This window comes from Mastomys coucha, unplaced genomic scaffold, assembly GCF_008632895.1.
Source record: "Mastomys coucha isolate ucsf_1 unplaced genomic scaffold, UCSF_Mcou_1 pScaffold6, whole genome shotgun sequence".
NCBI classification, from domain to species: domain Eukaryota; kingdom Metazoa; phylum Chordata; class Mammalia; order Rodentia; family Muridae; genus Mastomys; species Mastomys coucha.
In genome coordinates, this window is record NW_022196912.1 from 101,189,650 (window position 1) to 101,213,636 (window position 23,987).

At 47.5% G+C, this 23,987-nt stretch overlaps 1 protein-coding gene across 1 annotated transcript in view; it reads left to right on the top strand.

The window, feature by feature from the left end:
* Ift43 (intraflagellar transport 43) overlaps positions 1-23,987 on the top strand; it is a 74,650-nt gene that overhangs the window by 46,004 nt on the left and 4,659 nt on the right. Inside the window, exons 4-5 of the mRNA XM_031356164.1 lie at positions 7,544-7,576; positions 8,913-8,959. Coding sequence (XP_031212024.1) covers positions 7,544-7,576; positions 8,913-8,959 — 80 coding nt within the window. The remainder of the gene's footprint in view (positions 1-7,543; positions 7,577-8,912; positions 8,960-23,987) is intronic.

The window sequence follows — 23,987 nt, forward strand, 5'->3', positions numbered from 1 at the left end:
AAAAAAAAAAAAAAAAACTTTCAAGGAAAAAAAGTTGTGTCCCCCGAGCCAGCCAGGCTGAGCTAAAGGGAGATGGGTTGCCTTGTAGTCTGAGCTGGAAGCCAGGAGGGACTGGTGAGTGATGCCAGCCATTGGTTAAAATTCTCCTGACAGAAGTGGTCCCCTTGTTCTCCCTTTGATGGGTTCGTGCTCTCAAAAATAAATGCGGCTGTGAACATCATGCCTACCTCCTCCCTTTGCTTTTCAGTCCTCTATTAAGAAATAACCGAGAGCAGTTTTATTATGAGCTGCAATAATTTGGGCATATGTGCCCAGGAAACCGCTTTTTCACAAAGCCTCCAGCACGTTGATCTGGTGGGCTACCACAGATTTTACTTGGGGCCCATCCCCTCACCAAAGCTGCTTACTGGTGTCTTTGTTTGTGTTTCCTGGTGGTCATTATGTAAGAAGCCATGTTTTCAAGAGTCAGTGTCTTTGGCTCATATTTACCTTCTCTGTACCTGGGGGTGCTCTGAGATCTCCAGGAAGCCACTGCACACAGCCCTGCTGGTCCTTGTCACCTCAAATGTTGCAGCTACAAGGGGGCTGGCTACAGGAGTCTCAGGACCCTGCCAGTGTGCATCTCATGACTCAGGCCACATGGGGTCTCTATGGACTTCTGGGGGTAAGTATAGGATGTAAAAGAGAGCTGGGAAAATAAGCAATGGATTAGTGAAGAAGGAAGTCTTTACAGGCCTCTGTGGTAGCACGGACCCCTTAAATCCCACCACTCTGGAGGCTAAGTCAGGAGGGATCCAAGTTCAAGGCCAGCCTGAGCTATATAGGCAGATTCATCTCAGAACAAAACAAAACAAACCAGAAAGCAAACAGAAGAGAATTGAAATCAAGGTTTGTGAAGCTGGCCTCTGACTTCGGGAGCCCTGGTTTCCTCTGGCCTCAGTTGCACAGCCTTCTCTCGGGCTCCACGCAGCTGTTTCCCCAAGGCTGGACTCATGCCTGGGGGGAGGCTGGCTTATCTTTTCCATTAGCTTTCATCTCTGATCGTCCAATGAACGAGTCCTCACCATGCCCCCAGTATTTCTTTAACACATCTCCAGCCCTGCTAGCACCCACTCCAAACAAAGAATACACTGAAAGCTCAGACTCTTGGCAAACTGTAGTATGTAGGTGCCCTAAATATAAAGCGTATATTCTTTAAAATTGTGCTTTTATCTTTATGGTCCTCTGATTGGTGATACTTATCTTCCCATTGAAGATGTAGTTTTTCTTTCAGATAAACTGATTAAAGGATAAGTAAGGAGCCTTTTTAAAAGGAAATATGGTGCAGGTATAGAAAATATACAGCTGTAGTAGAAATCCAGACAATGGCGTGTGACATGGGAAAGCTTGAGAAACTGTTGGCCTCCGTCCTTCTGCCGCATCTCCATCCTACCTCCAGCAGCAGCAAAGGAACCTCTTCCACTTCCGCCTCTGCTGCTGCAGAGCTGCAGAGTACAGGGCGAGCTGCGCGCTCTCTGCTTCTGTGTTGGCTTGAATGACTTGAGGGGAGCCTAGGACCCAGTGAAAGTTCATTTCCTCTTGCACAAGCTCACCTGCTGACCCTGCCAGCTCTGCTACCTTCTTTATGTTCAGTCACTACTTAGCTGCCAGGAGCGACCATCTTGTCTGGCCTCATGTGGCCCTGTCATGGGTCTGGCCTTTCCAACCAGAAAGCCTTCTTGTGGCTTCGCTGCCTGCCTCTCACTGGGCTAGTCCTCCAGGAAGCCTGACTGCAGTGGCTAGCTCCCTTTGAGCCCCTCCTTGGCATTTTGCTTCTATCCATCTCCCTTGTCCCCTGAAGTTTGGAGCATAGAACACACAGCACCAACCCGAGCCATGCACATGAGGTCCTAGCTCTGCAGCCAGCAAGCTTTGGCCCTTCTCTGGGTCCCTGTCATCTCCACGTCAAACTTAGCAGTCACTGATCAGCGTGGATGGCGGTGGAAGGGCTGTCTCAGGCTTTGCAGTATGAGCTTAAGGAGGATTTCATGTTCTTTCTATAATGTTCTCTTTCCCTACCAGAGTAGAAAAGACAGACCAGAATTCCCCTAGTTCCTAGCTCCTGCTTAGTCTATAATTGCAGTCCAGTAAAGGTTTCCTAAGTGCTGTAAGGCTTGGCTGAATTTCCTAAGGTACAGAATCCAAACCCTGCAGCAGACACATGCATATATTTTATATGGTCTCGCAACTGGTTTCAGCTACTGAAACTGTTGCTGTGTGTTCCAGCGACTTTTTCTTCCTGCCTTGTTAGAATCCTAACAACAATGTTATTTTTAATCTTCCCAGCAGGGGGCAGACTTCATCCAGGAATGGCTGCATGATTCTCTATCTCTTCCAGAGGACGGGGTTTATGCGCAGACAGGCCTGGGATGTGGGTTTCATCCCTCAACATGATACTTGATGATGAACTATTCTTACACAAACTACATAGGATGCAACATGACCTAGAGACACACAGTGACAAAATCTGGATGCTAGGGAGTTCTTACTTATCTTTAAAAGAAATGACAAAGGATAATACTAATCTTTTTGGACACTAAACACACAGATGACAGGAGCTAGACCCTGAGTGACGGAAGATAGGCATGTCCTCTTAGAAAAGACTTGAGTGAGAAATCTGGTGGCTTTTCTCAGGAATTTTAGGTGTGGGGGGAGTGGACTGGGCAGTCATGTTTACAACAGCAGACCTTGCCTTCCCTTACGTCTCTATTGGAAGGCCATGTGCATTGTAATGTGGAGCCTTGGTTTGGGGCTCAGGGAGAAAGGGCCTTCCTTCTCTCAGGCCTGGCTGAAAGTCACCTCTGAGCTTTCAGACGTGTTGGGGAGGTGAATTTTTGTTTGGGTATTTTATTTTATTTCATTTCACTTTATTTTTGGAGACAGAGTTTCACTGTGTCTGGCCTTGAACTCACTGTGAAGACCAAGGCCTCAAAGTCATAGAAGTCCACCTGCCTCTGCTCCTTGAGTGCTGGGATTAAAGGTGTACACCACCATGCCCAGCAGTTCTGAGGTTTCTTTTTTGTTTGTTTGTTTGTTTGTTTGTTTTGTTTTTTTGTTTTTGTTTTGTTTTGTTTTTCCGAGACTGGGTTTCTCTGTGTAGCCCTGGCTATCCTAGAACTCATTCCATAGACCAGGCTGGCTCAAACTTAGAAATCCACCTGCCTCTGCTTCCCAAGTGCTGGGACTAAAGGCATATGCCACCACTGTCTGGCTCAGTTCTTAGGTTTCTATCAGGCATTTTCAACCATGAGGGTAGGACACTTTGTAGGAAAATGGCATTTTGATTGCTTCCTTCCGCAGGAGGACATGATGGTAAACTGCAAGGAGCTGTGGCCATTGTGTATTCCCAGATGGCTCGCTAATTCTCTTCTATAAACTTAGTCCCTGCTGCAGAATCTCATCTTTTTTGCGTGGACCCATGTGACTTTAGAGTTCTCACCTGCAGTGGGTTATAGTTGTCCTTGTGTGCCCAAACTCTTCACTCTGCTTCCTGGATCAGATGCAATAGTCGTTGGGAATGTACAGGGGGTCCGGGGTCCATTCGGCTTCAAGGACAGTTCCCCCCATTTATCCCAGTTATGTCCCCTGCTAAACTAGGTTAACAGTGTCTAATTAACCACCGAACGTTGTCATGCTGCATAAAGATAGAGTCCTGGCTGTCCTCCGAGCCATGGTACTTTATCTCCATTTACATCTCGGCAGTGTTCCATTAGGCATGAGAGACTGTTTCTACGAGGTTAGGTCAGCATTAGAGCCACCTTCAGTTTTCTCACGGAAGCAGCAAAGGGTCTGTCTGGTGGCAAAGGGGACCCAGGTTGTTTTGGGGGCCTCACCCTTAGCTGCTAGCAATGTCTGCATAACCACTTACAGGTCTCTCATATGTGGTCCTTATTTTGATTATGGTGGCCAACCCAAGCCCTTGATGTATCAGGCCATCAGGGACAGATACCTGCAGGAGAGTTGGAGAGACAAATCAGGTAATGCACACAAATGTTGATAGACCCTCATCTGGAGAATCACCCCAGGGGTGATTTTTAACCCCATAGCACATTCTTTTCCATGGAGCTCCAGAATGATAGCAGCAGAACCCAGAGTCCTTGGGTTTTTTTGTGGCTGCAGTCATGCACTGTGACACTGAGGTCATGCTTGTCCTCAGCCCAGCCCAATAAGCAAAAAGGTAGGACTGGGGAAGAGAAGGCGACCTAGCCCAACAATATCCCCACCCCCACGCCCACTCCCTTCCCTGCCATATTACAAAGTGTGTAATAAACCACCCCACTGTGAGACTTGGCAAAGCTGTAGCCCTCTTATAAGTCCAAAGCATGTTTATCCCATGGAAAGTATTAACTGGTTCCTAGCAGAGGGTATGGGAGGGGCATACCTGCCCACATAGAGCTGCTGTTAATGTATGCACATCCTTGTCAGGCAGGGGTTAGAACAAGGGTCAAGCTGAACAGGGTAGAGAGAGACAGATATGAAGACCAGGAGGGGACAGGTCAGGTGCTGAGCCAGGACTCTGGGCTTTAAAGGGAGGTGGTGGCAGCAGGGCAGCAGTTAAGCACTTCTATCTGAGAGGCCAGTGTTGGGAATCCAACAGCAGCTGGCCGAGTGTTTTGGTGGTTTGCTAAGGGCCACCACAGACGGCTAGAATTTCTCCTTTTGCAGTTGCTGGCTGACCAGACGTGCGTCCTCACCACGGTTACCAAGTCTGCAAGGTGGGAGTGGGGTGGGGTTATTTCTTCTAGTCCACAGGTAAAGCTGTATGCTGCAGAATGGCCAAAGCAGGCAGCAAGTGATGGAGAGGCCTCTCAAAAGAAACCTGGCATTTGATTAACTCTTCAAAGTGCTGTCTCAGCAAGCTCCATGCTTTTATATTTTGCATGTTGAGTGAGCATCTCTGATGGGTCTGAACTGCCTGACCTGCTGTGGTGGTGAACTCCTGGTTGGGTTAGACAAACATCACAGACTGAGTGAGTTCCAGGAACTGGAGCTTTGCTTTGTGAGCTGTTTGGGCTCCCGGCCTGTGGTAGAAGGCATGTGTGGGGCTTGCTGCTTGGCAGCCGTATAGTCCAGCCTCGTATCTGGAATACAGTTGTAACTCTCTTAACCATTGCATAACTGTTTCTAGAAATTACTACCAGGGGTGGGGTGGCGGGACTGGCAGTTCTCCATTGAGAAAGTTTTGCATGTGATTTTGTTGCCTTCCGTGGTTAAGAGCTGCCTGTTCGGAGGATGATCTGCATCCTTCAGTTCTCTGTGTAGGCAGGGGCAGTACAAAGGACTGTGTGCACAGGAATCCAGAGAGATGTGTGGGTGCTCTGGGGATGCTAGCTTGTCAGCTGAGGCAGTGTGCCTGTGACCTAGGGTGAAAATCAGAGAAGCAAAGTCTAGTGTCAAGTTCATTGCTAACTCGCTTTGTCGAGCATGAGGCCCATGGCCTCAGTGCCCTGTATCCTTGAGCGCCATTGGTTAATGAAGACACCTGCAGTACCCTGTGGATGTCTTTGGGAAGTACTGACAACTGTTGTGTGTGTGGCACCATGCTACCTGTGATGCCCCTGGGGATCAGACGGATGTGGTGGATCTGTGAGGCAATACTTCATATTGGATCTCTGAAGGCACACATATGTGCCTAATTGGCTTTCTATAGAGAAAGACACCATACGACAGAATCTACTTCCCACCCAGGCTGCCTTTGGCTTACACACCGATACCCACATAACTATAGAACTCATCCTGCTGTCCCTTGGCTCCTCTAAGGAAACCAATGGCACAGACTCAGTGACTCAGAACTGTTCCTGGCCTTATAGGAGGGGTCTCAGGGTGGCAGAGTTCAGGCTTCGGTCCCAGGGGTTGTGTTGCTGTAAGCTTTGTATTATTGCAGTAATCCAGGAAGATGAACATTTGTTAACAATCAGCAGTGTGGTCCAAGCCAGATTTATCCACACTCTAGAACAGTGGTTCTCAGTGTCCCTAACCCTGTGATCCTTTAATTTAGTACCTCACATCATGGTGAGCCCCAACCATAAATAGAAAACTGTTTCATTGCTACTTCAGTTCCCAATCACATAAAATATTAATAATAAGATCATATAATGCCAGCAGTAATAATACCACAAATAACAAAAACAGTATGGAGCCCTGGGTTCCCCATCCCTACACTGGCTGGTCCAGAAATCTCATGGTCTGCGTGTCTAACAGGCTTCCTGGTGGATCTCATGTCACTGACATGTGATGACTGCTGCCCTAGGTAAAGGTGTGGGTGCCATACAGGTCCAGGATCTCATGGAGTGTCTTAGACTTACTCCTCACCCAGAATCACTCAGATAGAAGACTTCTTGCCAAGCAGCAGAGCCAGTGCACACCCATTGCTCCTGCAGACCTACCTAGGCTGGAACAGCCCCAAATGTGACCAGAGCCTTGGTCGTTGAAAACAGCGTGCTGCCCTGTCAGTTGTTAAGAGTCACTGTCTGCATCCATTTCAGGTACTGCTTGAGCTGCCCACACTCAAAGTCAACAGTTGAAGTCTAGTCATTCTGAGTTAAGGCTTTAAGAAGGCCTTACAGGGGCTGGGAATATGGCCAGTAACCAGCGGTACGATCACAAGGACCTGAGTTCTGATCCCCAACATCCACATTCAAAGAACGCATGATATGAGGATGGGCAGTGGTGGTGCATGCCTTTGATCCCAGACCTTGGGAGGCAGAGGCAGGTGGATCTCTGAGTTTAAGCCCAGCCTGGGCCTGGTCCAAGACAGCCAGGGCTATAAAGAGAAACCCTGTCTTGAAAAACAAAAAATAAAAACAAAAACATGATATGGTCATGTATGCTTGTCACCCTGGCATGGGGCAGGGGTCTGGAGACTGCCGGCCAGCCAGTCTAGCCAATCAGTAAGTACCAGGTTCACTGAGAGAAATCCTGTTTCAAAGATAAGGTGGTAGGGCGTGGTGAGATGGGCCTTTAAACCCATCATTCAGGAGGCAGATACAAGGCAAATGGATTCCTGTGAGTTTTAGGCCAGCCTGGTCTATGTAGAGAGTTACAGGCCAACCCTGTATTAAAGAGCGAGAGGGGGTGGTGGTGAAGGGTGATCCAGGGATACACCTGATCCAACCTCTGCCTCTGCTCAGTACGTGCATATCTGAGTGTATACCTCTCCCTCCATCACAGAGATGAACAGAGACACATACACATAGAGATACACACAGACACATATGCCCACGCACACACAGACACACACAGGTACCACACATACACAGATACATAGACACATACACACAGAGAGACACAGATACACATATACACAGAGAGGCACACACAGATGCACGCTAAGGCATGCACACATGTGTGCAGACACACACACACCCTTACAGTGGCTACAGAGAAAGTGTTTGGGATGTGCCGACTTGTGTCCACTTGAGCCTCTCCCCAGACAATGCTTCTGTGTATGAGACTCATGAGTTGTCTTAAATGTTGTCTCTCTCTCTTTTTTTTTTTTTTCCAGATTGGGAAAGAAAGTTTCTGAAGAGATGGAAGAGTAAGTCCCCATGTTATTGTATCCCCATGTTATGTATTGTAGTAAGCTTGGCCAGCAGTGTGGCCTTAGCTGTCATTGTCCCTCCAGCCTGTGCTGAGCATTGGGAAAGCAGTTGGAGGCCTAGAGAGACTGCTCAGTATTTAAGAGCCCTTACAGAACACTTGGGTGTCCAACGCCCACGTAGCAGCTCACAGTCATCCTTAACTCCAGTTCTAGAGGATTGAACTGTCCTCCATGGAAAGCAGGCACACACGGTACACACACAGACATGCAGGCAAAATACTGATCCTCATAAATAAAAATCATAATTAAATCTTTAAAGAGAAAATCAGATGGCCCTGGATCTGCGTGATGAATTAAGAGCTTGCTCCATAGCCAGGTGGTGGTGGCGCACGCCTTCAATCCCAGCACTTGGGAGGCAGAGGCTTGCAGATTTCAGAGTTTGTGGCCAGCATGGTCTACAGAGTGAGTACTAGGACAGCCAGGGTTACACAAAGAAACCCTGTCTGGAAAAAACAAAACAAAACAAAACAAACAAAAGATCTTGCTTCATGCTGCCTCCTCCCCTGAAGGTTGGAACCTGGCACTGGTGCCCATATCACAGACTTACCTTTTTACATGCCCAGGAATCAGGGTGCCAGCCCAAACTTCCCACTGTAATAACACAGGTACGCAGAGGTAATGACAGTCCCCTGGTGTTGGCCTGCTCCCAAGACTTAGGTTTGAAAAAATGAAGATAATTGAAATTAAGGGAAGAGGCTGTAGACAAAGATCTAGTGGCAGGCGTGGGGAGTGTCCCCAGAGGTGGGGAGTGTCCATGTCAGCCTGGGGTGCTGCCCTTGGGAATGCTGTGTTCCGCAGTCCCGTTTGCCTGAAAAGGTGTGTTAACTGTTGCCTTAGGGTTTCTGTTGCTGTGATGAAACACTGTGACCAAAAGCAAGGAGGAAAGGGCTTATTTGGCTTCCATTCCCACACCAATGGAGGAAGTCAGGACAGGAACTCAAACAGGGCAGGAACTTGAGCCGTGGAGGGATGCTGCTTCCTGGCTTGCTGTTCATGGCTTGCTTACCCTGCTTTCTTATAGAATCCAGGACTACAGGCCAGGGAAGGTACCACCCACAATGAGCTGCTCCCCCGCCCCCAGTCCCATCAATCACTACTTAAGAAGATGCCCCACAGCTGGATCTTCTGGAGGCATCTTCTCAAATGAGGCTCCCTCCTCTCAGCTGACTCTAGCTTGTGTCCAGATGACAGAAAAGTAGTCAGGACACGTATTAACTCTGGGTTGTCGTTTGAAACTCATTTTCTTCTCTCCTATTCTGTTTCTTACTGACAGTCGCCGCCTCCGACAGCAGACCCTGACAGGATCAGACGAAGGAGAAGGTGAGTGGCCTTAAAGGAAGTCAGGGCGTGGGCAGGAGCCCTGGGAGCCTCCAGACAGCTCCTGTCACACCTCTGCTTCTCTGTTGCAGCCACCTAAACTCCTCTAAAGTTTAGTTTCTTCCTCATCTCAGGAGGCCTCCATGCTCCGTGTGGGTGTCTCTGCCATGACAGTGCCCACATACCTCTGTGCAGGAAGCCAGGGTGGCCATTGGCTCACTTCATGGCTCCCATCTCTCGAGGTCTAGGTCTTGCACTGCTCACTGGCCAGTGCCCGAGTTCAGCCAGCCAAGCATCCCTCCACTGTCCTAGCGTTTGCATCGGGATCACATGCGGTACCAGTCACTCTTTGGAAGCACTGCCCCTAAGTCTTTTTAGCAGGTTTGTGTGCATCTATGTGTGAAGAGGGAGAAAATTCAGTCTGTAAAACCTGGCAATCCAAAGATTGGGGTGGGGTCAGAAGGAAGGCTCATGAGGTGTTCTGGGATAAGGGTTCGGATACAGGTCCCAGGCCATGCTCAGACCAGAACCTGGAGGGGGAGGAAGAGACACTGATTTAGACAAGCTGCCCGAGTGGATTCGTGACAGGCTGAAGTTTTAGCTCTGCTGCTGCTGAAGCCCTCTGAGGTCTGGAGAAGATGGTAGCCTCAGCTTAGAACTAGGAGAGGGTAATGTGGCTATCTGGCCAGTCTGGAACCCAGGTAGGAGTATACATGGCAAGTCATGTCTTACAAGTCATTTCTCGAAGAACTTCTGTCTCCGGTTGCTTGTATATTTGTTTGTAATACCAGGAAACTTGGGTTTTATGTAAGAAAACATTAAATCCAGGAAACACGATTTCTAGAGCTTTTTGCCAGAAACTTTCAAATGGAAACAACAAGAAAACAGTGTGGCTCTAATCCACTGGTGCTTGCCCACTGGCCTGTCTCCAGGCTGTTAGCCACCCTGCCTGGAGCCGCCTTCCCACGCCCTTCAAAGGGTTTCTGGAACTCTACTTTCTTCACGTTTTTTTCCCACTGTGGAAAATGCTACATTTCTTTCTTTCTCTCTTTCTCTCTTTCCCTCCTTCTCTCTTTCTCTCTTTCTCTCTTTCTCTCTTTCTTTCTTTCTTTCTTTCTTAAAGATTTATTTATTTTATGTATATGAGTACATTGTAGCTATCTTCAGACACACCAGAAGAGGGCGTCAGATCTCATTACAGATGCTTGTGAACACGTGGTTGCTGGGATTTGAACTCAGGACCTTCGAAAGAGCAGTCTGTGCTCTTAACCGCTGAGCCATCTCTCCAGCCAAAAATGCTACATTTCAAGGAGTAACTATAAAATGTCACAGTCCAACCTTTGCAAATACTACACTTGCTGGATGTGAACGTGTGGGACCAGAGGCTGTACTGGCTGTCATCGGTTGTCTATGGCTTTAGAGTCACACTGCTGCAGCTTGGAGGGGCTCCACAGGCTATCTTGAACAAACTGCCCTTAAAAACATTAAGAAATTGAGTCTTAGAGATTACTACATAGTGTCGCAGGACTTGGAGAGACACCTAAGAATCAGCTCTTGCTCCTCAGTTGTCTACCAATGTCACCATCATTTACTGCTAAATGTCCACCTTGTACCAGCCACCAAGCAGGTGCTTCGTATTTTCTTGTTTGCTATCTATCTATCTATCTATCTATCTATCTATCTATCTATCTATCTACCTATCTATCGACACAATTTCCATCATGTAGCTCAGGCTGACCTCGAACTTCTGTTCCTCTGGCTTTAGATTCCTTCATGCTGGGATAATAGGCATATATATGGCTTATATTTTAATACTGTATCGTGTAATTCTCAAGAACAATCAATATTCTATGACCAGGACTCTGTGTGTACGTGTGTGTCTTTGTGTGTGTGTGTGTGTGTGTGTGTGTATGTACACATATATATTGTCATGTAAAGATGAGAGGTTGATACAGATATCATTTCTTTTTTTTAAGACTTATTTTATTTATTTTATGTGTATAAGTACACTGTAGCTGTACAGATAGATGGCTATGAGCCATCATGGGTGGCTGCTATTGAATTCAGGACCTCTGCTGGCCCCGCTCACTCCAGCGTAATTCACTGCTGCTGTCTCCAGATGCACCAGAAGAAGGCATCCGATCTCATTACGGGTGGTTGTGAGCCACCATGTGGTTGCTGGGATCCGAACTCAGGACCTTCAGAAGAACAGTCAGTGCTCTTACCATCTCACTAGCCCCAGATGTCATTTCTTGATAGCTCTTCACCTTTTTTAAAAGAAGTGAATGTGGAATTCACCAGTGTGACTAGGCTGGCCAGTGAGCACAGGGATCTGCCTGTCCACCTTGCCCTGCATGACTGGAGTTTTGAGCCCACACCACTCTGCTTAGCTTTTTATCTGGATTCCTAGGATCTTTATACATATTATTATGCTTGTGTTATGGACACCTTCCTGACACCCATTTCCCCATGCCAAAGGTTTTCCAATCAACTTTTTTGAGTCTAAGTACAGAAAGCCTTAACCATTTAAAGTAGACTGAGTCTGGCTGATAGTTACATCCTGTGAACGCCTGTTACGGTGAACAGACAGAGTCTCATCCCCGCTCTGCTTCTGGCTTCACCAGCTATTGGTGATTTTTTTTCATGATAAAAGAGTTTCATTTTCTAGAATAAATGAAAGCGTATGTATACACATTTTATCCCAGCTTACATAAATAGAAGCATAAACATGCCTGGCCTTTTTAAAAATCTCATTTTGATTCCTACATTGGTCCAGGTTGTTGCATGTATTATTGGTATTTACATTTTTACTGAAGAATGATATTCCATTATATGGATAGACCACAGTGTATTAACCTGCTGGTGAACACCTCAATTGCTCATATCCCTGTTTTGAAGACAAGCAGGCTTACATCAGAGAAGAGTAACCTTGTCCAAGGTCACACAACCAGTAAATGGGGGCAGCAGGATTTTGAGGCTGACCTTTAACCTCAGAGCTCTTATTTTCAGCCTTTGTGACAAATGTCTCAGGTATGATGGCATCGTCTCAGACTGCTTACAGTGTTTGATGGGTGCTTGTCAAGTGTCACCAAGGAGGGATAGAGGAAAAGAGGTCTCTTTTCAGATAATACCTCTAATATTTTTCCCTTTGTAAGCCTGGCATGTGAAACTTGTGGTTTTGATATAGAGGCTGAAGCAAACTCCTTTCTTGTGAGAGAGCACCCACACCCCACCTCCCCAACCCCTGCAGGAAAGATGCTTCCTCTCCTGCATAAATCTGTTTTTCCATTCAGTTCTGCTTGTGTCCTTAATGGGAAATCAGTTCATACGTCACACTTCACACTTGGCTTAGTCCATTTCGTTGAATGTGAATGTTTAGAATCCATTATGCTCTAAGAATCATCTGTTGCATATAACTAGTTTCTAGAATTATCTTTGCCCAGAGAATTACTGGGTTGGCTAGTGAAGGCTGCTCCTGTGAACTTGGAGTATCCAGTGGGTCCCCAGGAATGGATTCGTGGGAATTATTAATGGCCATACACAGTCAACAATGACATTAAGCAGCTTTTTGAACACCTCTAAGGAGACCCACTGGCTCCCTGGATAAAACCATATCCAAGTTCTTAGGGGAGCAATGGGTGTTATCACCCAGGAAGGGCTGATCACACCTGGCAGGGATGGGTCATTGGCGGATGTCCCAAAGGGAGAAGAACGCAGCCCAAATCAAGTCTCCCTCATTCTGTGTAGTCTTCTACTGCCAGCCTTTGTGGTTGGGTGTATGGGGGAAAGCCTATAGGTTTCCCTCCAGTGCCTGCTGGGGCCTGTGCTGCCCAGGGGCTAGAGATGGTGTAACTAAGGCAGTCCCTGGCCTGTACGAGTGCCTGATCCAGGGAGACGATGCTCCTTCCCTGCCTGTCAGTCATGAAGCATGTCTCACTAGCTGCAGTCTCAGGGTCTCCAAAGGAAGAGTGCCTGATGCCTGGAAGAGGAAAAAGGATGATGTCTCTCCTCTAGTGCCTTCCCCTTCCGGGAAGTAGGACATAAAAACACAGGAGAAAGGAACTTTGATGATTTTAGAATAGAAACAGAGTGGGATTTATAAAGGGCTTGGGCATCTGCTGGTGAGCCAAAGAATGTGACCTGGATGTGTTAGCAAGATCATGGCTAGGCTGTGAGCTCTGGTGGCTACAGAGACCAGACAGAGAATCCAGGAACAGGAAACAACTAGAGGAGAAGTGACATAGAGCGTTGGAGCCTGTGATGAGCTCAGAGACGAAAGATTTCTCAGGCTTGAAAGATTTCAAATTATACTCCAAAGGAAGACAGACAGACTAAGGATATATTTCTAATTCTAAAATGCCCATAGCTCCTGTAAGGCTCAGTCCCCAGCATGAAAAAATTAAATAAGAAATTAAAAATGACACTTTTAGGTGTGTGGTGCTGGAGCTCGGACTCAGGGCCACATGTGTTCTAAGCAGCCTGTCTGTCCCTGAGCTGGACTCCCAGCCCCCAAGAAGGAATTTTAAAACATTGTGTAAGTAGAATACATCTGCAAGTTGGATTAGGTCTCTGGGAAGCGATTTGCAAATCCTTCACAAGACCCAGGATGGCTATACCTAAAGGAACACAGAACCTTGTCGGGAAGCAAAACAGAAGATGAAAAAAATATGACAGGGATTGAGCATCTATGGCAGACTGAGGGGTGGCATGGTGGGACGTGGTTACATATTAGTGACTATGCACTTAGATGTGTGTGGGCTGAAAGCACTTCAGGAAGAAGGAAGAACTTGGACCAGGTCATGAAGGGTGAACAGGACTTGCTTAGCTGGACTCGAAGAAAGGATCTGGTGTAAGGAGAGACTGCAAGTGGAGAATGGTTGGTGTACCCAGTCTGGACCCTGGCTGGCAGAGCTAAGCCCTGATACTTGTCCATGCCAACTACACACTGCTTTAATAATGGAGATTTGCAGTCATCTCTCTAAGCTTCTGGTCCTAGCTTGAAGCATTTCACTGTCCCTACACACAGTGCTTGGGCAAATGGAAGGCCATGATTATTGAAAACAGCTGGAGAGTAACGGGCAGCCAGAGCACTGCGTGACCTTTGTGGATGAGAAAACGTCTTCTCTGTTTAGATGAGCATCCTTCAATGGCAGAGCCTTGCACTCCTTTAATATAATTGTAAGTTAGTATACAATGTATAGGGGTTTTGTTTGGGACTTTCACACACGTGTTATATATTTTGCCCTCTTTTATGCCTGCTTTTATGGTTGCTACTGATTTTCTTTTTCTTTTTTTTTTTTTAAAGATTTATTTATTTATTATATGTAAGTACACTGTAGCTGTCTTCAGACGCTACAGACGAGGGCATCAGATCTCATTATGGGTGGTTGTGAGCAACCATGTGGTTGCTGGGATTTGAACTCATGACCTTCCAAAGAGCAGTCGGTGCTCTTCCCCACTGAGCCATCTCACCAGCCCCCGAGCTCAGTCTACTGATTTTCTTGATGATGCTTATTTTGACTAGGGTGAGAAGGACTCTCAACGTAGTTCAAGTGGCTAAGGATGTTGAACACTTTCTCAAATATTTACTTGTATTTCTTCTTTCGAGAACTTCCTATCCAGTTCATTAACCCCTTTATCAGTTGGAGATACTTGCTGTTTAATGTTTGAAGTTCTCTATGTGTGTCACATTTGAATTCCTCATCTGATACATAGTTGCCAGAGATTTTTTTCTATTCTGTGTTTTTCTCTAGTGGTTATCTCTTTTGCTATGCTGGAAATTTCCTATTATGTCATATTTTTCAATTTGTAGATCATTTATTTTTTAAAAGATTTATTTATTTATTTTATGTATATGAGTGCTCTATCTGCATGTACACCTGCATGCCAGAAGAGGGCATCAGATCACATTATAGGATGGTTGTAACCCACCATGTGGCTGCTGGGAATTGAACTTAGGACCTCTGGGAAGAGCAGCCAGTGCTCTTAACCACTGAGACATCTCTGCAGCCCTGATCATCCATTCTTAAAATCAAGTTTTTGGCTTGTTGTAAAGCCATTTGCTGTCACTGGAAGGTTACATGGCATTTGAAAAGGAACATCATGTCTCAGTCTCTGAGAGTGATGTTGGACAAGCCACTCACTGAGTCATTGACTTGGCAACCATTTGTACAACACTCTACTGAGAGATGCATGTGGCTGGGCTCCAGGGTTGAACGATAAAAAAGATACAAAGTATACTCAGTGTCTTGGCCTTCAAGGCAGCTTCCAGTCCAGCAGGGGGGCAGGAACACAAGACATTATCATGCCACTAAATAAGCAGGAGCACACTCAGTCCTGTGGAGGAAGAGTGCAAGTGCTGTTAGGAAAATGGAGACCTAACTTGGATTGGGTGGCAGAAGGGAAGGACAGTCTACAGATCTAACTCCAAGCATCAGCTGATGGTAGAGCAGAAGTTAACTGCCAGGCCAGAGCAGTGGGGTTGGGAAATAAGAGAAGGAGATGACGGTAGAAGGAGATGACAGTAGAAAGATGTATCCCCTCTTAACCTCTTCTAGCCTTGCTTAGTCTCTGTCAGCCCTAAAGCCCACCCAGCAGTAGAAGGCAAGCCCAAGGTAGACTGTGAGACTGTCGAGAACATTGAGAGGTGGTACAGGGATGGAGAAGAGAAATTCTTTAACCTCAGAAAAGAGTTTTCAGGCACACTGGGGAGAAGCCTCAACTGACAAAGGACTCTCCATGCAAACAAAGGACTTGAGTTTTATCAGCACCCACAGAAAAACCTGGGTACAGAGGCGTGTGCCTACAACCCTGACACTGGGGAAGTAGAAACAGGAGGACCCCTGGGGTTCTTGCCACCCAGTGTAACCAAACTGGAAGCTTCAGTTTCAGTGAGAGACCCTGGCTCAACAGATAAGGTGGCAAGCAATTGAGGAAGACACCCCAAGTCTCTAGCCTCAACATGCAAGCACACATATGAAAGTGCATGCACATATGTAAAGAATATTCAGGCTAAAACTATCTCTGGATATACATCTGAACATGGACTCTACTTTCAAGTCATTTATGTCAAACCAAAATACAAGTTAGAAAACCATCTGTGAGTCCCCCAACCTCATCCGTGAGCCCCCTAACCTTATCTATGAGCCCCCAACCTCATCCGTGAGCCCCACCTCATCCGTGAGCCCCTCAACCTCATCCGTGAGTCTCTAAGAATGGGAAGTCCCTGAAAACGGAGTTCAGTAAAGAAGCCACTGTGTTAGAGCATTGCCTTCCTGCAGGATCATGTCTGGCACTGTGACTCTGTCCTGTAGCAGCCCCAGGTTGTGGGTGTGCCTCAGCCCCACTGGGGAGAGCTGTCCCTTTCACATCCTGAGGTCCAGTTTTGACAGAAGTGAAATGCCTTAAACCTAGGAATAATAAATCCTTCTGGCCAACCAAAAAGTGTTTAATTCCTAAAGGACAAGCTGAGTCGAGCCACTTCTAGCCAGGGGCGACTGGGGACTTAATTCTTCAAGTGTAGCAATCTGGATGATCTGAGAGCTTTGAGTTTAAGGGTAATTGCTCAATTTTCTATCCATGTCAACAGGGAAAATAGGTAAAAGTGGCTGAACACAGCTACGCAATGAGGCTGGAAGGAGATGTGGGTGAGTGCTGTCAGCGGAATTGGAAATGCGCTATCTCTAGAGGGCTATCTCTGTGCCGACCCCTGACTCCTGCTTACCAGTCATCTTCTCTGGGCTTTTCAGCCTCTCTTTTGGGTGCTGTCTCATTCTTGCTTAACCCTTCCACCACATCCTGCATCCCTCTTGCAAACAGCAGAGTCACTTTGAGCCTGAAGAGCTTGAATGAAGAAAAGGAGGAAGAAAAGCGGAAAGACTTCTTTAAGAACAGATAAGATGGAGCCAATGCCTTGCCTCCTCCCATGCTTAGTGAGAAGTTTTCATGGGTTGCCTGCCTTCTTGAAGCTTCATGCAGCTTGTGGCATTTCCTGGGTGCCTCCTAAGCCTGCCTGCTTTGTGTTCATAATCTTAAGATAAGCAATAATAATTACCACTGGTTAGTAGTCCATTCTGTCACCATTCCCAACTTCCGTGCATCAGCAGGTAACAGCAGGTAACTGCAGCCAGCGCTCAGAGGTTGAGAGCCAAGAGCCAGGCTGCCCTCCCTTTGCTCTGTGCCTTACTTTGTTTACTGGATATTAGGTAAGAATTTTAAACAGAAACCAATCCTAGAGAGCATTGATAATAAAGCTTGTGTCCACCACGGTGCCTCACCTGTGGAGCCGAAGCCGCTGTGTGCGCTCACCAAGGTGAATCCGAGCCTCTCACAGAGGAAGTGAGAGCCTTGCAGTGTCACCCAGGTCACATGGCCAGTAAATAAGCTGACACCGGCAAATTAGCAGCCAGCTTCTCCACAGGAAGAAAACCAGTCAGGAGGGGCAGTACCTGCCAGGTTCTGGGGTGCCATGATGGCTTGTTTCAAGCTATCAGTGTGACATGACTGGCAGAGCTGGGACAGTTGAGTACACCATCATAGCATATTCTGACCCACTGTGTAGCCACCTAGCTGTTAACGGCGGGAGTGCTGGGTCCTAGGCACTTGGTAGCCTTGTTTCCAATCTTACTTATGAGGGTGTATGACCTCACTGATATTTATATTTGACAGCCTGGGTTTAATCGGTGTAGTTTTCTACTTAACAAGATCCAGAATCACCGCAGAGACAGGTCTTAGGCATGGCTGTGAGACTGTCTAGATGAGAGGAATTGTGGCAGGAAGGCCCACCCACCCTGCCTGCTGGACTGCATAAAAAGGAGAAAGCTAGTGGAGCAGCAGCAGCCATTTCTCTCATGAGCAGCCACCTCGGGCTCCTGCTGCCTCAGCTTCCTTGCCACCATGGACTGTACCCTCAGACCGTGAGCCAAGATAAAGCCTTTCCAGAGTTGCTTCTTGTTGGGAGTTTTGTCACAGCAACAGGCAAAGTAGCTATAATGCCATCTTTCCCTTACTATAACGAAATACCTGAGATAATGAACTTAGGAAGAGAAAAGGGTTGTTTGGGTTCATGGCTTTGGACATCCCAGTCTAAGATGAGCTCCATAGCTTTGGGCCCCTGGAGGGGGTTCTGCATAGTGATGGCAAGAAGCACACAGCTGCAGCTGGCGAAGCCCAGACAGACAGACAGACAGACAGACAGACAGAGCTCTGTGTCTTAGCAGTAGCTTGAAGTTTTGGGTCACATAAGATGTATTCCTCACTTCTGAGTCACCATGACCACAGTATAAGCTGGAATTTATTTTGGCTCACAGTTTCAGAGGGTCTCAGTCCATCATTGTGGAGAGACATGACGAGGCAGTTACGTCCACAGTGGTAGAAGTGTGTGCAGGTGTAGTGATGGCTTTTTATATGCACTGATGATGTAACTTGCAAAGACCTGTCACCAATGACCTCCTTCTTCCAGCTGAGCACTACCTCCTAAAGGTCCCATAGATTTGTAGTATAACATTGCCAGCTGGAGAACGGTATTCATAGCTGGGAACCTGTGAGGACACTTCCCATTCCAACTGTAACAGACTGGCCAGAGTTGCTGTCGTCACAGAGTTGGTCTGAATGAAGCACAGTCAACAGCCACTTTCTCTCAGGTTACAGTCTTTGTTTACATGAACAGGTTGCTGGCATGTCCCCATCTGAAGGGGCAGAATGAGAGCGAAAGCTTTGTACCATATATGCATGCGTGGTTTTGATGAAGCAGGCTGTGTAGCACCATCAGCATTGTGTCTCCCGCAGGCTAACTGAGGGATGGGATTCCTATTGGATCACCCAACATTCAGCTGACGAGTGTGAAGGAGAGCTATGTCTTTCAGAAATCACGATAGAGATCAGAGTATGTGTTCTCAGCTCCTGGTTTCTTCCTCATGAGGGCAGAAGGTAGACTAAGTGGGATGGAATTACTCTGATGTAGTTCTCTGAGGCTGTCCAGAAGTGGCTGAGTGGTGGTTCTGCTCTTACAGCCAGATGCAGTCCCTCTTCCACAACTGTGAAGGGAGTGGGCGACTGCAGCACAAGAGTAGGGGCAGAGCCCCTCTGTATAGCCAGCTCCTCACGGGAACAGCAGCCACTACACGGAGACTCTAAGCTCCTTGAATGTATGTGACCAGAAGAGAGAGGTTCACTGTCCTAGGACCTCTTTCAAATGATGGGAATTGTGTCAAGAAAAAGCCCAGTATTCTCTACAAGGAAGAGAACCCTGGCTCCAGAGCTGTTCCCAGTGCCCAGCAGGCTATGGTCTTGGATGGCGGTGAGTGCCCACACACTCCTCATTAGATGGCTGATTGCTCATGTGGAAACCTGACTGCCTGGTGTTGTCTAGGAGAAATGGAAGGGGTGAGGTGTGTCTGTGTGTCTAAGGTTAGACATGGGACATCACCTCACCCTTGCTTGTTAAGTTTTCTTTTCTCCTTCTGATACAAATGGACATTTGTTACTATAAGTCCTGAGCCAGCCAAACCTCCAGGTGGCCAAAATCTGGAGAGGAAGTAAAAGATGATTTCCCCGTCCCCCCACCCCACCCCAACCATAGCAGGAGGTGAACTTAGCCAAGTGGTGGATCTTTCTTCCTAGTGTTAGGTTCCCCAGCTTTCTGAAACTTCACTGCCAGTCGCGGGCCATGGGGACAATCCACATCCGTTGGAGGACAGTTTGATTCCTGAGTCCATAAGGGTGGTTGACGGACTAGGTTTACCTAAAAGACCCTTTAAGAGAAAGCTCTTGAAGGATGATTACAGATTTGAGACACCATCATTTAAAAGTGCCCGAGGCAAACTCTTTTGAAAATTGCAGCAGCTGAGGGGACAGAGAGAGAACCACACAGCCCTTGATTGTTGCGCTGTTCCCTCCGGACCCGTGCTCCCCTCCCCCTCTGTTTCTCATCTGATAAGAGAGAGCAGCACTAAGACTCCTCATCTATCTTATGAAAATCCGATTCGGAATGGCTGTGATCAAAACCAGCTGGCTGTCACCAGCAGTGGCCTCGCGTGGAGGGAGCCGCTCAGAGGCGTTCCGTATGTGGGGTGTCACGAGTGGCATCGATCAAAGGAGCATTTTTTTTTTTTAATAAATATATATAAGGAAAAACACAAAACCTAAGGATTTGGAATGAAAGCAGTGTAGTTTGTCTTGTTTTTTTCCCCGGGAACATGAAGAAGATGAAATAGAATCCGATATGCCCAGTTTCTAACACACTTCTGCGATGGCGTTCTCACCACACTGACACCGTGTCCCTCATCCCGGGCCTCACTGAGGAGCCCCTCAGTCTCCCTTCCTCCCAGCAGCTACACATTCTTTTATTATCTTTAAAGTTCTTTCTCCCTCCTTGTCCTCAACACAGACCTGTAGATAAAAGCTGGAGAAAACTGCCAGGAAGCTCTGAGGAGCATTTCTTCAGCTGCCAGTCACCAGTGGGATGATGGTCCCAAGAGGCCACCCCAAAATGTAACACTTAGGTCTTCTCAGAATTGAGTCTCTTAAAGCCTGAGAATCCTCTTGGGCTAACTTGTCTCTCCTGAGTGCTACCCTGGAATCCATCCCAGAGCTCAGCCCTGGTTGCTGCTCATCCTCTCTGGCCATCACTGATTCCTCTAGAGCTCTGGGCAGGCTTGGAGGTGTGGTTTGCAGAAGGGAATGCTGATAAAGAAATTGTGTGTGGGTGTCTGAGAGGTTCAGAAACATGGTGACACCCCTCTGTGGGTAACAGAGTGGGATCAGACTGCTTCTGTGCACCACACGATGCCATAACTCTTGTGAAGGCTCTTCCCAAACCCCTTTTCTGCTGCCAATCTTCCAGGAGCTCCTCATGGGGAGCCACAGCCCATCTCCGGAGGCAGGCACTTGGCAGTGTCTTTTTTGACCTTCCTGCTCTCAAGGTCTGGTCTGCCTCCCCTGCAGCATAGGAGAGTTTTGGCTTAGCAGGAACACATGTGGGGCAAAGCCTCTGCTCCCTGTCTTCTATCGCAGGCCTCCTCAGGGAGCCGCCCAAGCAGGGCTCTGTCTCCAGCCACCCTCTTGCCTGCAGTCAGTCCTGGTCCTGGGATTTGTAGTGTGACTCTATGGCCTCTGCCACCATTTCTGCATTCTTCGCTTCATCTGCCCGTAATGAGGACAGTCTGGACCCTGTGTTGAGGAGTAGGAATCACAAGGGACAAGCCTTCAGACAGCAGGCTTGCTGGGGACCTGAAGACCTTGTCCCCTGATCCGGGCAGTACAGGGGAGCACTCAGGACCCCTCGGAGACCTCTGTCCCTTGTTCCTCGGGTGTTTGAAGCCTGTTGCCTACTGCTTTCTCCCTTTTCTTTTCCCTTTTGAAAAAAATTCTCCATTTTTTCACTTAGAAAAAAAATTATTTATACGATTGAGATCCACTAATTAAAGCCATTTTCTGGTATTTGGTTACTGGAGCGTTTGATGTCTCTCTGACAAGACCATGAAATGCACGGGGTGTCCACAGGGACAGAATTTGCTGAACACGGCTCTTTGTAAATGAGGGGACACAGTGTCGCAGCAGCTCATGAATATGAAACGCCCACGATGCCACCTCAGTGGACTTGGGAACACAGATGAATCCTGTCATGTGCTAAATGAGACCAATTTCTTTCACTTAACTTCATCTTCAATCAGACCTTCTTCCGTTTGCCTGCTTAAAATTCCCCATACGTGATGCAGAAGGTAACAGCATTCAGTAAAACAAAGTTTTCAGCTACCGAGAAAAGGCACAGCGATCCCTGTCTTCAGGTCACCATGTACTAAGAACATGGCCGCCAATACAGTTGCCCAGATTTCTTTTCTATAGATTGGCTGTTGAACTTGTTGAACTCTGAATGGTGGGCTTGAGCCCTAACAGCCCTAGCAGTCCCTGCAGCAGCGAGGTCACAGAGTGGAAAAGAAGTTTGCCAAGAGGCGTGTGTTCCATGCAGTTAGCAGATGAAGCGATGGGGGCAGATGTTGTCATAAACACCGTAAGGGATCTGGGAAAGTGAGGATGTCAAAGTGAGAACGTACTAAAATATTGAAGAGATGCGATGTTCTATAGAAGCCTAATGAGGCATGTAGAAGTCCCCAGCCAAGAAACCCAGCAGAGCCCGGATAAAACTCAGTGGTAGAATGTTTGCCATGAGTGTGCCAGGCCCAGGTCTGGTCCCTAGAACTAACAGAAAAATCAGCTCAGTAAGAAGCAGAACCCAAGAAGAAGACATCTCCTCCTGGCCAGGACCCAGAGGCCACACACAGGGGGTCTGCTTTGTTTCATGTCTGTGAAAAGCCCATGAGGTATTCAAGCTATACTCAGGGGTAAGCGGAGTCCACCTTAAAATTTGCTGTCTGCTGGTGACACAGCTAGGAACGATTCTGAGAACTGAGCAGGAGGATTCCTGTGAATTCAAGGCCAGTCTGAGCTACAGGGAGGCCCCATCTCAAAAGGCCAAAGCTCAGGGTAGGTGATCCTAGTCTGTCCTAGTGCAGACAGACAGACAGACAGACAGACAGACAGACAGACAGACAGACGGGAGCAGAAATTCCACCTGAAAGTTTCACCTCAAATGTTGTAGACATTTGGAGCGGCCTCACCTGAAGCAGCAGTTGAGGTCTTCCTTGTCGGGCCGAGGGAGTAGGAGAGTCCAAAGTTAAGTGTCTGGGGGTGACAACGCCATCCATGGTAAAGATGTTTCAGGGTAAAAGGTGACTTCTCACCTGGTGAAGCCAGTTGTAATTGATGTACTTGTGGGACATACGTTTATTAATTATCTTTATATTTCTAAAGGCACTGTTTATCCATGTACTTTTGTGGTTGGGCTTAGACCTAGGCCTTTGTGCAAGCTTGGCAAGGGCTCTACCCACCAAGCTCTGTATCTGCAGCCCCACACTTAGTTTCAATGATTTTTTTTAGCTGATTGTGTGGATCTATATGTGTGTGTGTGTGTGTGTGTGTGTGTGTGTGTGTGTGTGTGTGTGTATGTGTGTGTATATGTGTATGTGTGTGTGTGTGAAATCTTCCTTTGTGAAGCAGATTCTTAGAGCTGTTACACAAGCCTCTATCAGGAGCTTCTAGAATATGGAGATCAGCGGCCTAGTCTCAGACAGAGCCGGGCAGTCCATAGTGGGCCCAGATGAACAACTCTACCTTTGCCCCTTTGTCCCCAGTCATCCATTGTTCCCAGCAGGCCTTGCCAAAGCCTTTGCTATGGTATTTCAAAATCCAGGAAGTATCCAAGGGTCATTGTTGGACGGGCTGTAGAACAAACCTCTTGTGCAGTGCAGGTGGCGCTGGCGCTCCATTGGCTTGTAGTCGGAGATGGACTGGGCCCTTCCCTGTGCCCTGTGCATGACTCGGCATTTGAGGGGCATCTGTTGATTCATTTCTTCTGAGCCCTTCTTTATTTTGCTATTATTTATTTGCAGACATACATTTGACCCCAGCTAGTTTACCATGCAGGTGGAAAGCACGGGGTGAATTCTACTTAAGCTGCTTCCTGCAGACCACCGTGATGGCTGTCTGAGGCCACAAATGAATAATGAAAGGACCACCTGTGAAGCCTTTAGTTCTGCCCATGGGACTTGATCACAAAGCAAGGGCTGTGCATCTCCCTCATCCCTCTGGTATATATCACTTGCTGTGCGCAGAGGCCCCTGGGCAGTTTTGCCAGGCTTGGTCCATCATGGTTTCCACAGTGTGCACACAACAAGCAGCCAACACCTGCTTTTTCGCTGGCTCTGCATGTCCTTCCTCTCCTGGAACTATTTGCTCTCTCCTGCCAAGCCAGGCCACTGTCTTCTGGGCCCCATGCCCCAGACACCCCAACCTACCTTCAGGGTTGTAAGTACTTCCTGTCTCAAATGACCTTCACAGTGTCCTGCCAGGCTTGATCTTGCTTCTCTTCCAGTTCTCGGCTGCTCTATCCCTAACTCCAGCAGACCTGCCTTAAATCCTCACCCTGAGCCCCATGCTCCAACCCAGACCCTCTCTGGACTGGGCTACATGCATC